The sequence below is a fragment of the Dromaius novaehollandiae genome, chromosome 6 (assembly GCF_036370855.1).
Source record: "Dromaius novaehollandiae isolate bDroNov1 chromosome 6, bDroNov1.hap1, whole genome shotgun sequence".
Taxonomy (NCBI): Eukaryota; Metazoa; Chordata; class Aves; order Casuariiformes; family Dromaiidae; genus Dromaius; species Dromaius novaehollandiae.
Window position 1 is genome coordinate 33372234 of NC_088103.1, and position 14211 is coordinate 33386444.

General features: G+C 38.3%; 1 protein-coding gene across 8 annotated transcripts in view; it reads right to left on the bottom strand.

The window, feature by feature from the left end:
- Positions 1-14211, bottom strand: part of SLF2 (SMC5-SMC6 complex localization factor 2) — a 31361-nt gene that overhangs the window by 11725 nt on the left and 5425 nt on the right. For 7 of the 8 annotated variants that reach the window (XR_010389747.1, XR_010389748.1, XR_010389749.1 and 4 more), the window contains exons 3-11: positions 13413-14125; positions 11128-11227; positions 9424-10589; positions 7049-7131; positions 5989-6105; positions 5528-5695; positions 3598-3700; positions 2099-2174; positions 227-368 (exon numbers count right to left, since the gene is read on the bottom strand). Coding sequence is in view for 5 of the 8 variants with exons in the window: in XM_026102862.2 (XP_025958647.2) it covers positions 227-368; positions 2099-2174; positions 3598-3700; positions 5528-5695; positions 5989-6105; positions 7049-7131; positions 9424-10589; positions 11128-11227; positions 13413-14125 (2668 nt within the window). In the remaining 3 variants the exon portion in view is untranslated. The remainder of the gene's footprint in view (positions 1-226; positions 369-2098; positions 2175-3597; positions 3701-5527; positions 5696-5988; positions 6106-7048; positions 7132-9423; positions 10590-11127; positions 11228-13412; positions 14126-14211) is intronic. The other variant, XM_026102863.2, reaches the window with a different exon arrangement.

The following is a 14211-nucleotide window of genomic DNA, read 5'->3' on the forward strand; positions in this document are numbered from 1 at the left end:
TCCACTAAGAAGCTTTAGGACAAAGAACAACCCATCTGATTTGCTGAATCCTTACCTGGCAGAAACTGTTTAAATTTTGGCTCATTTACTCTTATGAAGACTGAATTTAGAGTTTAAAGAGCAGCATTGCTTGATGGAAGGGGGGGAGGAGACCTTTCTGATTCTACATTCTAAGCACAAGATTTCACTGGATCTAAGCAATAAATATCAAAAGGAAAACACTTACAAAATATCACACTCGTTAAAGTTGGGCTGAAGATGCTGCAATGGAAAGAGAGATCTAAACGCAACACCCATATTGACAAAAACAGCTGACACATCAGCTAGTGAAGGAATCCATGGTTTAGACTGTTCATCACTGATGGAAGCTACAAGTAAAAGACATGGAATGGATTAGTTTTAAATTTAGTTTTCAGCATCAGTTCCTTTTAAGGGAAACAAATATGCTCAGTCCGCATCGATTCTACTAACTCGAATCTCAGAAGATTTGTTGGAGCATTGGATGGTACATTATTTTCAGGACCATAAAGGGAAAAAGTGGTTTAACGCACCACTTCAAACTAAAGGAACCTCTTGCTTATGCAATAGGTGAATTATTTTAAGTTCCACCTATTTCCCCTCATAGATCTCTTTCATCACAGACAGTACCGTAAGCAAAGAGGTAAGATTTACTTTTAACAGAACACACAAATTACTGTTCTGCGTAGGCACAGGTAAGAGGGCATTATCATAATAGGACTGGAAGTAGTGCTAAATAAGATTTGGAAACAGGCAGAGCTTCTAAAACAGAAGTGCTAAATTGATGGAATTCACTCATTTGACAGAAACAAGCAACAATGCTCATTGCAAAAAGCGCTTGTCTATATCATGATTCACATCTGAACGTGTCTGCAAACTATATAAAGGATACTCTCAGAACTAGCAAGGTGATATGAAACTAGATGCAGTGTTTTCCAAACAATGACAGAAGTCAATAGAATTCTGAATTGCGTCAATTTTGGTGTCTTAAGTCTGTAAGAAAAAAGAAATGTAATGGAATGTAACACTCAAGACCCTATAGGTTCAGATCTCAATGTTCAATTGGGGGGGGGGGGGGAAGCATCCTCAGGCACAGGAACAGTGTGTCTAAGAAAGGTTTGGTGACTCCACAGTTGGCAGTTTTAAAGTGGTTAGACAAACTTTTCAAGAGCAACTGTAGCCTATTTGATCCTGCTGTGAGGGAGATGGAAAGGTCCGAGGATCTGCTGAGATCTCTCCCAGCCTTAATTCTTAGAGTGCTCATTGATCAACTTGAACTGTTCACTCAGAAACAAGCCTACTGCCAGCAGAGCACAAAATAAAGGAGGCTACATCCCCTCTCATATCAGCTCACGGTCCTACTGCACAACAAGATTCAAATACATGGAATAATTTGAATAGACCTGATCAAGTACTTCAAGTGAACTGCATTACTTTAACAAAGTTAACTGGCAGGCTTAAATGAAGTAGTGACTTTTGATGGATCTGAATGAAGGGAAGACATGGAGAACATATAAAGGAACTGGTACTGGAGAAGTCTGAGAAAACAGATGAAGGAAGGCAAAACACAAGAAACAAAGAGCAGTAGTGTGGGCTGAAGTAGACCCTTGAAAGTGTTTCCGTGCAGGTGTATGATTCTTTTCACTTTTGCCACATACCCAGAAAGAAAACTACGCAGAACTACATACTGGGTATGATTATGTGAAAACCATCCTGTAGTCCTTAAGCTATGAAATGAATGTCTGTAACTTCCAAAGTAGAAGACAGGGAGGAAACTGTTGAGCAACCAGACTGGGCTCCTCTTAAGGTTAATTTTATCTGTGCAAGAAAAACAGTGTGTTTAAAAGGCTCTGTATCTGGCACACTGCTTTGCAAACACATGCCAAGACCACATCCTGAGGTACAGCTTGTATATACTCAGTGAAGACCAACTCCTAGCATATGTGCACTAAGTAACAGAAGAACCTGAAATTATTCCAGATTCACAGACCTTTTCCCTGCTCCCCATCACCCTTCCATACTCAAGAGAAGGAAAATGCCTTTGTTTAGTTGGTCAGTTCTCTATTCTTCACTCACTCACCATTTTTTAGTGTTATTTCCATCAATTTGTCTAATATCTGTGTGGAAACACAATAGTCAGGATGAACAGACATCATCTGTTGAGAGAAAAGAAGCCACACGTCAAACACCGAGTTACATGACAGCATTTTTTTTTTAATTAATAAAAATACACCAACTCCTTGGTACAACAGAAAAAGAAACACTAACAGAAAATAAATACCAAAGCCTCTAAAAAGCAAGATACATCATGGAGAAGAGAATATGGATTACTCCAAGCAGTGCACAAATTGTAAGAATATTTAAGAAGTAATTACTTGCAAGATCAGAATGCTGCAAACCCACATTCAACTTGTCTGTTCATGAGAAGGTACAGAGGAATAAGAGAATAGAGAATATCCCATTTTCATCCATGATCAAACTGAACATAACCTCCCCTTTAACCTGTAGTGGGGGCAATTGGGAGTTGACTTTCTACTCATGGGCAAGATGAACATATGCAATACTAAACTCAGATAATGAATTCTTATTTGTACACAGAACTACAAAGCTATGATCATGAAATGCACTTCAGGTTTCCAGAGGCACTTCACTGGCCCAGTGGAAACTCCTCTTTTTCTACCCAACACGCATTGGGGAGTTTTCTGTTCTGTGAGCAAACTGAACCAGCTCACAGTTCCTCCTTACTTGAGGAGCATCAGGATTCGCGCAATAAGGCGATCTGGTCCTAGTGGCAGGGAAGGAGATGGAGGAGCAAAAAAATTTTTCTTTTGGCAAAAGCAGAAAGAAAGTCAGCAGACCTAGGTGGCAATCTCACAGGCAGCCCAGCTTTATTTTTCATTTCAGACACAGTTAGAATTCAGTAAGTAATAATGGACTAGAGATAGGAGAGGGGCATTCTCATAAAGAAATGACAGAACAATCTAAATTCCCTGGGGATTTATACTGCCACAGACATCTAGAAGGCAGACAGCCATAGCATTTCCTCTAAGATTGACTCTGAGCTTCTCCTGAGCCATGATACACAACGACCTTTTCTGGACAAAGATTATCTGGTACTGCAGATATCTTTGATGATTTAGAAGGTGATATATGTAGCGGTGTACTCCAGTACACTTGTGTACTCCAGCACATAATTTAATTTCCTTCCAACCTAAAAAAGGAACATTCCTGTGACTTGGCCCATGCTATTAACATCCTGTAATCTCTTCTCACCTAGCAAGCGCTGTGTCCTTTCCAGATGAAGTAACATGTACGATGATGGACAGGGACATACAACTTTTGAATCACTCAGACAAGGAGGAAGAAAAACTATCCCTAGTTTTATCAAAAGGGGGACAATCAAAGTATTTCAGATTGGAGAACAAATAAGAACCAAAAAGAAAGATCTGTCAATTAAATTGTTATTAATGTAGTGCAACAGAATCACAAATTTGCCCTGATTAGTTCTGTTACAACTGGCTTCCAAGAAGACCATCATATCCAAATAGAGTAGAACTGCAGGAATAGTATAGGCCTTACCTGGAAAAGCCACTTTAGAATTGGTATGGGACACAAGATACAACTGTAAGCAGAACTTAGAAAGCCATGAATAGCTAAAGAGAGCTGCTGTGTTGCACCAGAACTGTAAGACAAAGACAGAAGGAGAGGGGAGAAGAGAGAATCTGTTAGTGGTTCAATCAGCACTTTAGTAAAAGCATACGAACTTCCCCAACCCCAGATCATCACCAGCAGCAAAAGAGACCTGAACATCCATAACAGACGTTATTCTTAAGCTCTTGACAAATATAAAATACTACAGTAATTATACCTTATTCATGGCAACATCTTTAAGAGACCGTAAATTTAGAACAACTTTCTTTTTCTCTAGAAAGACATACCAAATAATTTGGAAATATTTGTACTATTAGACAATAACAGCTTCAAAAAACATTGATTTACACTACTGTAGTATCATTTTGTCTGTCTACACACATGTAGTACTACGCTCAGACCAGTGAATAAGCTTATTTGCTATCCAGTGACCTTTATCAACTCATTTAGAAAAAAAGAGAGAAAAAAAACACTTTGTGGGAAATTTTTAAATAATCTCTTAAATAAGGAATCTAGAGGCAAAACAAAACAATTCAAAAAGTTCAGTCTAGTTTTGCTGTGTAAATCTGTGAGGTGAAAAAAGCAACAGAAGAGCAGAATACCTAGATTTTTTGTACTAAATTCTTTCAGTTTCAGTCTCCATTAGAAAGTTATCCCATAAGCAGCTGAACTAATGAAACACAATTTCCCACATACCCCGCTTTAGCCTCCTCTGTCCTCAGTATCTATTAAGACAGATACCTCGTAACATCTCCATACATCATCATCTGCTGTTTGACTGAGCAAACGGCAGTTGATACAGCGGCTTCCAGGATATGCCAAAACTGGACAGTCAGCATGCGCCAGCTGGGCAGCTGGCTGGCTTCAGAATGCATAAGCAATTAAATCATAATTGCCTTTTGCAAGGGACAATTCATCTAGTAGTCCTTCCTCTAGCCACTGATTTACAAGATACTTGTTGAACCTCCATCCTTGTGATCGACAAATCATACCAATAAAGAGGCCTGAGGGTAAAGGAGTAAATCACAAACACCACTTCCTCTAGAGACAAGGAGAAACCACTCTTCCCCTTCACACCCACAACAGCACGTGCACACGTGCATACAGAATCCTTAAGATTACATTAACTCTCTCAGTTCCACTGATGCAAGTTTGGAATAAAACTCCACTGAAGTCAGTGGAATTTTTCAGGTTTACACTTGTGATATTAGGCAAGAATTTGTCCAACTATTTGTAGCCTGATAGCCTCCTAAATATGCAATACAAATCCCTACCAGTTATATACAGTTGTGCATATCCACACGCACAGTTTTTAACTCAGAGACTGAACCTAACAAATGTTAGAAATTGTGACTTTCTGCAATCCTCATTAGGTGGGCTCCTAGGTTCCAGGCCTACATAGGACAAAGACATGCGGAAGTCTTTCAGCAGACATAACGCGACAGTAGTCAAGTCACAAATCAACCCACCACAGAGGTTTTCTTCCCCACCTGGGATAGCTAAGCTTTTGTTCATTTTAATATTTCAGTTCTGCATCTTCTACAGCTGATCAGGCTATCAATGATACCACAACACAGTAGAAATATGGAAGAGGCCACAACACCTGTTTTCTTCCTCATGTTTCATTTACGATCAAAGGTGTTCTTTCAAGAACTCTTGAGGAAAGAAGGAAGCTTTGAGTAACAATTCACTGTTCTGTAAACCTAACCTGGAGAGGAGAATTCCTGGAAAAGGGATTCCATTTTGCCTACATAGTAAGACAAAGCTCACTTCCATGCAAAGGCATGACTTCATCTTAAAAACTGCTAACAGTGACAGTGAATGAACACAACAACAGTGTGAAGAAGAATATTCTTACCTAAGAAGGAGTTTTTCTATAGGATTTTGAGGTACGAAATAAAAATTCCTCAAGTCAAGGTTGTGCTGACTGAAGATTTTTCCAGATTTTGCTAAGTCAAATATATCTTCTCCAGGGTGGTAGTCGGGTATGGCATGAGCTGTTATTGAAAATCTCTGTATAAATGCCCTGTAATATTCAAAATTGCTTTTATGAATTTAAATAACGTGAGGCTTATTTGCCGCTTGAGACAGTTATTTTCAATGACGAACATGTCAGACATGTGAAAGCTGAACTGGATTAAAATACAATTAACTGCCAAGAAAATACACTGGACCATGATAAAAAAACGATGATAAAAATGGTTCACTTAAATGAGTCATTAGACGTATTAACAACAGATAGAATGAGAAAAAGATTAGGAAAGAAGGCTAAAAAGAAAGCAAAGAACTAGATTTAAGTGATTTCAGAGTAAGAAGGACCTGTGTTCTTCTGAGAGATCTCCATCAGCATTGGCATCCTCCTCATCTTCTCCATCTGAAGAATTTGTTTCTCTTCCCTGTATGTCTTCCTGTAACTGCTTTTCTAGTTCATCTACCCTGCAATAAGAGTAACAGAAGAACGTATCATTACCATTCAGTATCTACAATAGAAGAAAATAAAATTTGAAGTTCTCAATGTGAAACCAGGAGTCAGTAGCCAACTATGCACGGCAAAAACAAGCAAGCATTGCAACCATGCAAAAAGTCAAGTAGCTTGCTATTCCAAGATACTAAGTGGATGTTTCCCAATGCCTAAAGAATTTCCATCCAACAGCACATTCCATCTCTAATTTGTCAGAGACAAATAATTCAACCAACTTCTGACAGATTTTCTGTAATTGCACCTAACTTTCGACCTTCTGCATTGATTTCTTATTTATAAATAAAATATTAATGTGAAGTTAAAAAAAATCAATTTTATGAATGAGCATTCACTGTTCCACAGTCAGCCCACAGTCACAGGGGTCAGATTCAACAGCAGTCAATAGCACATATACTCATCACCACCAACTGACATTAGTATGTATACCACATTATATCTTCTACCAGAGAGATCTCTTGCAAGAAAACTAATTAGTTCTGTCCACTAAACTGTTCAACTATTCAGATACTGACAGTCTAAACACCTTTGGAAACTAAAACTGAGCTACAAAAGGCTTTGAAGAAACTAATGTTGTCTGTCTATGCAAATAATTTTATTTCATGCCTGACCAGCAGCTGTTAGCTGGCTCGGTGACCTACAACAAAGACATCAGTAAATTCGGTCCAGTTCTTAAGGGGCAGACAGATGTATCACAAGTCACTCAGTATTGCTTGCTGGGAGAATATCAAACAGCTTTTACACTTAAGGAGTCCTTGTAGGTCCAATCAGATGTATGCTAGTGGCATCGGCAAGCAAAGCTTAGCTTGCTGCTATCCAAACTACAGCCAGTTTTGGGGAGACAAGGTTCAAAGCCCCACAACTTCATCTATTTTATTAAAGCATCTTTAAAAAACTGACCTTTTAGATTCTTCTTTCTCCTTCAAGAGATGCTCTAAGCTGTTCACGTATGACACCTGGCTAACAACGGGGGGCTTAGAAAGCTGTAAACAAAATAGGAAATTTAAAAATAACATACATGGAAAGCTATCAACTGATTCACTACTAGACAATAAACATGGTCAATGTATTAACCCCTTTCTATATTAATGATATTTTGCCTGTGGGTAAAAATGCAAAGATGACCCTGAAAAACAGGATGATTCACAGTTCAGGTTTCTCAGTCCCTTGAGAATTATATAATGGTCAAACCCGTCTCAGCAACTGCATTTAGAAATCAACTGCCTAAATACTTTCAAAGCCTCACCATAAGCTGGAAAGCCACTTTTGAAAGCTGTACTTGAACCTTTGGATATTATTTGCTATTTCTAGCTCTGTAACACTGTAAACATCACTCAGAGATCAGGGCTCCACTGTGCTTCAGACCGGATCTGAGCAGCACAGCAAACCACAGCTTCTCTCCCTGCTGCAGATCTCCAGCTAACCCTCATAAATAGCATTAGCATCAGAAGGTCTTTTACATCGCAGCTTTGCTATTTTTAATCCATGAAGACCCTAGAAATCCTCATTCTTGTGCATGGGACAAGAAAATAATTCAGCACATCTTTGGTACTTCCACCATTCTCTAGGAAGCAAAGCACCACAATGTTTATCAAATCACCTCAAAAATCAGATAAAACAAAGCTTTTCCTCAAAATCCTAATGCAGCACCAAGTTAGAAAGCCAGTAAATGTAGTTTTATTTTATTTTTATTTTTTAAAAAAAGTTAACTGCTAGCACAATTAGCTTGATTTTCAGTAGCCAGTGTTTTATTCGCCCAATAGCAAACAAAACAGACTTGCAACCTTTTATAGCCAGGTTTCAATTCTTTGGACAAACAGTGACCTTCCCACACCACTGGAAACTCTTACTAAGGATAAGATTTCCTCTTACGAGCTCCCTTACTGAAGTAGAATACAATTAAATACGAGCCCACGCTCCTACTGGGGATTTTCTATTACCCAGAAGAAATACAAGTTAATTTAGGAAGTTAGTGTCCACCTGCTAATAAAAAAAACCATTTGATACAGCGTTAATTTTCGGTATACAGAGCTATTTTTCAAATGCCACAAAATGCCCAAAAGTGTTATCCTCTGACTTAATGAGGGACAAGATGCAAACACACCCTTCAGTCTTTTGCCTTTCTTGGCCATAATTACACAGAAGCAGGGTAAGTCAAGTGTTTGTGGTCACATACGTGCCCCTAGGCTATGTCTAGGCTGCGTCTGTTTATCAGTCTTTACCACTAATTACGTAGCTGTGCTAGTTCAGATTGGGAAATATGCACATGACCACAAAATTCTTATCTATAATGCCCTTGCATAACTAACGGTGAGGACAGATAAAATAATTATGGCTGCTCAACATCTGCCTATGGAGATACTTTTAAAAGAAATCCAGTCAACATAATAAACCACTGCAGGTATTTAAAAACGGGAGAAGGGAAGGGAAAGGAAGGAGTATTTATACAGTTATTCTGCTAACTGAAGCTTTATTTTTCACTTTGAAAGATTTTATTCAAAAGCATTCACTTCCAGACTGTATCAGCTTTGTTAGGAGTGCTACATTAAGTTCTAGTGCAGCACTTTTCTAATTAAGCCATTAAATAAACCATTAATTTACCATAAAGCTTTAAAATAGCAACCTAGCTATCTGTTCAATAACAGCATGGCAGATAACTTTTAAAAATTCAGATTAATTCATCACCGTAATATCCTGTAAACTGGAATTCAAATACTTCTTCCATCCATCACGTGTGAGCAAGAGAAAATATTCAACTGTTTGAAATGCTATGAAATTCAAACTCCAGTACTCGGGCCTCAAAGAAAGTACCACACTTGTAGATCAGGAACGCAGATTTTTGTGAAGCACAAATCATTGACAAGGATAAATAACTTCAACTCAAAAATCTTGCCTGATCAAAAGATGAAAACATCATATCCCATACATCTTCTAAACGTAATCTCGCCCCTTTTTCTTTAGGAGGAAAACACAAAAATGAAACTTCTGAAAACCACCAAAAGGAATACAGCTACCATAATCTGATTGTATGAATCATCATTCAGCCATTCCAAGCACAAGCATAATAACAAGCACTTTCTGACTATATCGCACTGTACACCATAGGACCATTAAGTAAGCTGAGGAACCAGTTTTGAAGGCAAATACTCCTGAGTTTTCACAAAAAAAAAAAAAGGAAAAGAAAAAGAAATCATATCAAAAAGTAAGAAAAGCAAGCCACCAACCACAAGGTAACAAAGCTGATGTGATGCATTTTGGGGATTTTTGCCACTTACAGGAAGCTTCAGTGATGGACTCATGGTGTCCTGCGAAAGATTCTCAAGACAGTCTCCTTCCAGGGTTTCCATCTGTGGCTGGGGACTTGAAGACAGAATTGCTTGTAATGGCAAGAATATTTCTTCATCATCGTCATCATCTAGATCACATTCCAAACTCTCATCTTCACTATCAATACTACTCTTTGATTTGCTGTTCAGCTTAGATGTCTCTACACAGGCGTTTTCAACTTTCAACTCTCCTGAGAGCTGTGAAGACATTTGGCCACTTTCTACACACCCTTCTTTAAAAGTTAATGAACAGGGAACAATTTTACCAGTCCCTTCTGAGAGAGCAAGTTTCCCAGGACCTTCTACTGAATGCAAATTGGAAGTCTTTTCTAATGTTTTTCCTTTTGGTTTTGGTAAACTGTTGCCAAGTTCAGTACTGTCAGCTTCACAAAGTGCAGGTCTTTCTGGTCTTTTTCCATTTTGCTGTTTTGTAGCATCCGATACCTGAGATAAGTCAGCATTTTGAAGATGAGCTTTCACGTCTTTTGTGAATACAGTGTTTGTTTGAGTTAAGTGGTGGAGAGAAGGCAACACAGTAGCTTTTTCCTGAGAAAGAGAAAGGGACTTTTCCAAGAAAAACCGTGAGTGGGTCACCTGCAATTGATGATCTTTGGTATTCACAACAGAAACATGGTTATTTTTATTAGGACTGTGTGCAGAATATGAAGATGATAAACCTACAGAGGAGGAATTATTTTTCTCATTTTCATGGCTTGAGTCAAGATATTCCTCTGAAAGAGCAGAATCGTGTCTGGGTAGAGCAGCAGCCTCCATTAGCTGCCCAACACCATTACACGGAGACTTTAAGAGGCTGTTTTTTACAAAGTCAGACTTCCTATTTCTGCCCTGTTCAGATGATCTACTAAAAAGAGGGTCATTCAAACTTGCTACCACAGACTGATTTGAACTGTTTGCATCCAAATTCACGGCAGTGCGTTTTCTTTTTCCAGGAAAGTCTTTTTGTTTGGATGGCCTAGAAGATGTCTTAGAACTAAGGCAGAGCAATGGAAAAGACTGGCTTTTCCACGTAACAGTGGCTTTTTCAGATGATGGTCTCAGTAGATTTGAAGATGATGCCTCAGGTTTTGAAACATTCTTTGACTGAGATGGATCATCTATGAAAAGTGTTTAAAAACAGTAAACCAATTTTTATAAAATCAGTCAAAACTATAACAGATTTGAGACAAAAAAGAGAGAGAGAAAAAGACCACTTCTCATTAAGTTATTTAAGACTTGTTTTTCATTAAAATCCCAAATTACTTCTAGGTTTGCCCATATAGTAGAAACAACCCTGACTAGACAGCAGTAGGGTTTTTTTTGAGAGTTTAACTGGATTTATTCTTTACAACAGACTTGTATCAGATCATTTCTGAAAAGTATATTAAATTCTACACATTTCTGCTGATTAGTTACAAACTACTTTTAACTGCTGTCACTACAGTTTGAATCCCTGAAATCATATGAAAACTGTTCTAGTCACCCGAATCACATTACCAAAATAATCCTCTTTATGAGGTCACTTTCAACTTCAGTTTCCTTGCTCATGACTGTCATAATAAACGTCAAAAATAAAGAGTTCAACTAGTTCAGCTAGATACATGTAGCAGCAAAATATAACTTTAAGATATTAAAAAGAGACATTAAGTGATGAACCTGATTGATTAATTAATTCCATATTATCGGCACTGCTTCTACCTGAGGCAGTCTCCCAAGAAGCAGAATGTGATCTTTTTCTCAAGGGACATCCATTTCCCTAAAAATAAAGATGGGGGAGATAAACAGTTAGTGGCATAATTTAAACATTAAAAGCAGGATGTTGTCCTGTGTCAAGTGTTGAGTCCAGGACAGACTGTTTCCCCTCCTCCCCATAAACATGATAATATACTTTATTTCAGGACAAACTTAAAACACAGCTACAAAGATCTCACTAAAAGGTCTGCTCCAAACCCGGATTTTATACCTTTTCTTCAGATCTACCTCTGGCTCTAAATCTCTCCACTGTCAGTGATAATTAATGCAGGCTCTTGCCTCCCTCAGCCATCTCAGACACATGGCCCAGGTGGCTTTCCTCAAAAGGGGCATGAGGAACTTGGTAACAAAAAGCTGGTAACCACAGAAAAGGAAATAGGGGGGTGGGGTGGTGCTAAGGAGACACAAGCTAACCAATCTTATGTTCCATTCATAAAACATTTTTAGAGGCACAATCAATCATCTTCCTTGCAAGTAACCAACTACCCTTTAAAGCGCTTGCTCAGCTGGTAAAGAAAGGAAGTATAAATAATTCAACCTAGAATGAAATACCACATACTTAATAGGACCATCACCACCTCCATTCAAGTACTGTGGCGTAAGTGTACAAACTAACTGCAACTTTAACTAGTGGAAAATGATCAGGCTGGAAAACTGCTGTTCCCTAAACTGCACTATGAGAAAACATGATTATTTGTAATAAAACATTTTCTCTACAGCATAGTTACAATTTAAACTTCATTGCATTTTCATGCTTGCACTGATTTCCATCCATAGAATTGTCATGGCACTCAAGTTTACCATCAAGAGAAGGGAATTATCAAAGCATTTTACCCAATCCCTCCCAAAGAAAATTCTTCCCCGAGGCAGCTACACAGGGCGTTTCTGTTGTTCCACTGAAAAAAACGACCTTGTGTAAGACAAATGTAAGTTAACCATTTCTTTAAATGGTTTATTTTAAATAAAAAAAAAAAACGAACAAACATGCTTTTAATTTGAAATAGCCAATTTATAAAGATCACAATCCATTACAATCTATAAAAACAGATTTAATAAAGATTTTCAAATGTTTTTCTATTTGTTAAAAAAGAATTTAAAGGAAGACAAACCAACAAATTTGGTGTAGTCCACAAGTTAGCATATAAAACCAGAGTTGGTCAAAGGGTAGACCAACTGTAAGCTAAGAGCTTTTCTATCTCGGTATGTGAAACAATTAATTCAGAGCTCAACCAGCTGAGGAGGCAAGAAATCTTATACAGTGAACAGGAAGAACTTCATTCATCACAGTGACCAGAAGCTGTCAATATGATTTTCTAACTATAGTTAAAACTTTCTGTTAAGCAAAGAAGTATTAACTATCAAACTTAGTCTGTCAGAACACACAAAGTATCCAGCACACACGGAAGTTTGTTAAACATAATTATTCTAAATTGTAGGGGGAGGAGGGGGAGGGTGTATTTTAATTGAATGACATTTTTTATATATACTAAACCATGTGCTGGCTCACTGTTCAGTTGCACAAGCACCAGGGCTTGCAAAAAGAGGGGCCTGGTCACAGGCATCTGGGTAGGGCAAGATAGGAAGACTGGGATATAGAAGCAGGCCTAACTTAGTTGGGATTAACCTGCCATCAGGCCCCATGCACAGAACAGTGTGTCAAAGGTGGCAGCAGCTCTTGAAAAGAGCTGACTGGTAAGCTTTACACAGCTGCTGTCTATGCAAGGACCTTTTGTTATATTTTATTTTTAAAAAGTTTGACTCTTCAATAGGAATAGATAGGTATTAGAGATTTCCAGTTGTTTAAATCTATTATCCTTCCAGCTAATTTACAGATTAGGTAGTGTAGGCATTTAAGTGTTGTTACTAGAGCTACATAAATAGATATCAAAAAAAAAGCTCCTAGAAAAAAAAAAAAGCCATGCATGAAGCAAACTGTGGTAAAACAGTTGATGCTTTAGTGTAAACCTAACCCAGCCTAAGTATTTCCCCATTTTGAATTGACTGCTTTCAAGCCAGCTTTTCTCATTTAGTTTAAAATAGCTAATCAGCTTACCCAAGCGTGACTTAAAAGTTACAGAGAGAAAAGAACGTAAACTTCTGTTACATCTGAAAGAGGCAGCACCAAGAATCTTACCCTACCTTAAAAAAGGTGTCACAGATTTGAAGCCTTAATACCCTTTTAAGCATACCTGATGCGATAAACTTGTTCCTGAGAATGGCTTTACTGGATGTGGCTTAGATTGTTTCATTCTACGTTTCTTCTGCTTTCTTTCTCTGCAGAGAGCTTCCAACGATAACCTAAATTGAGAGTCACTTGGAGCACACGGCAATTTCACGGAATGCCCTGGGTTTTGGCACAGAGATGTGCTGCTCACATTGCCATTATTTCTAGCAGAAGTTTTTCGACTATCAGCTTCTAATGGTGAAACCCATTTGTCAGAGTCTGAACTGGTCTCTTCTAGATCCACACAGTCAGTCTTCTGTTCCCAACTATTTCCACAAGACAACGGTGTCCTTGTTACACCCGGACACTTCTCATTTCTTCCCTGTTCTTGCCTGACAATTTTATCTTTTTTGGCCAACAAACAGCTGGGAGACCCTGCAGTTATGAGGAGTTTTTGAATCACAACCTTAGGGTATCCTGAACTCAATGCCCTGCATGCTCTGCTGTTCTCCAACAGGTTCCCATTGTCCTTTTTTCCCTTAACTCCTCTTCGAAAGGCATCTAGCCCAGGACTTGTGTTTGGTGTTTGGACTGGCATCTTTTTTCTTCTAACTTGCTTTGGAGAGGATACTTTCTTTTCAAATCGTTCAGCACATAAAGCCGACAATCCGATTCCTCCATCTTTCACATTTCCTCTGTCTGGTGAACACAACGCAGTTCTGTCTTTATGGCCAAGGTCTAAGAGAGAAGAAAAGATGAATTATTCACAAACACAATACTGAAGAGAATAATTTCCCCACTGGACTGTATTATTTGATATTTTA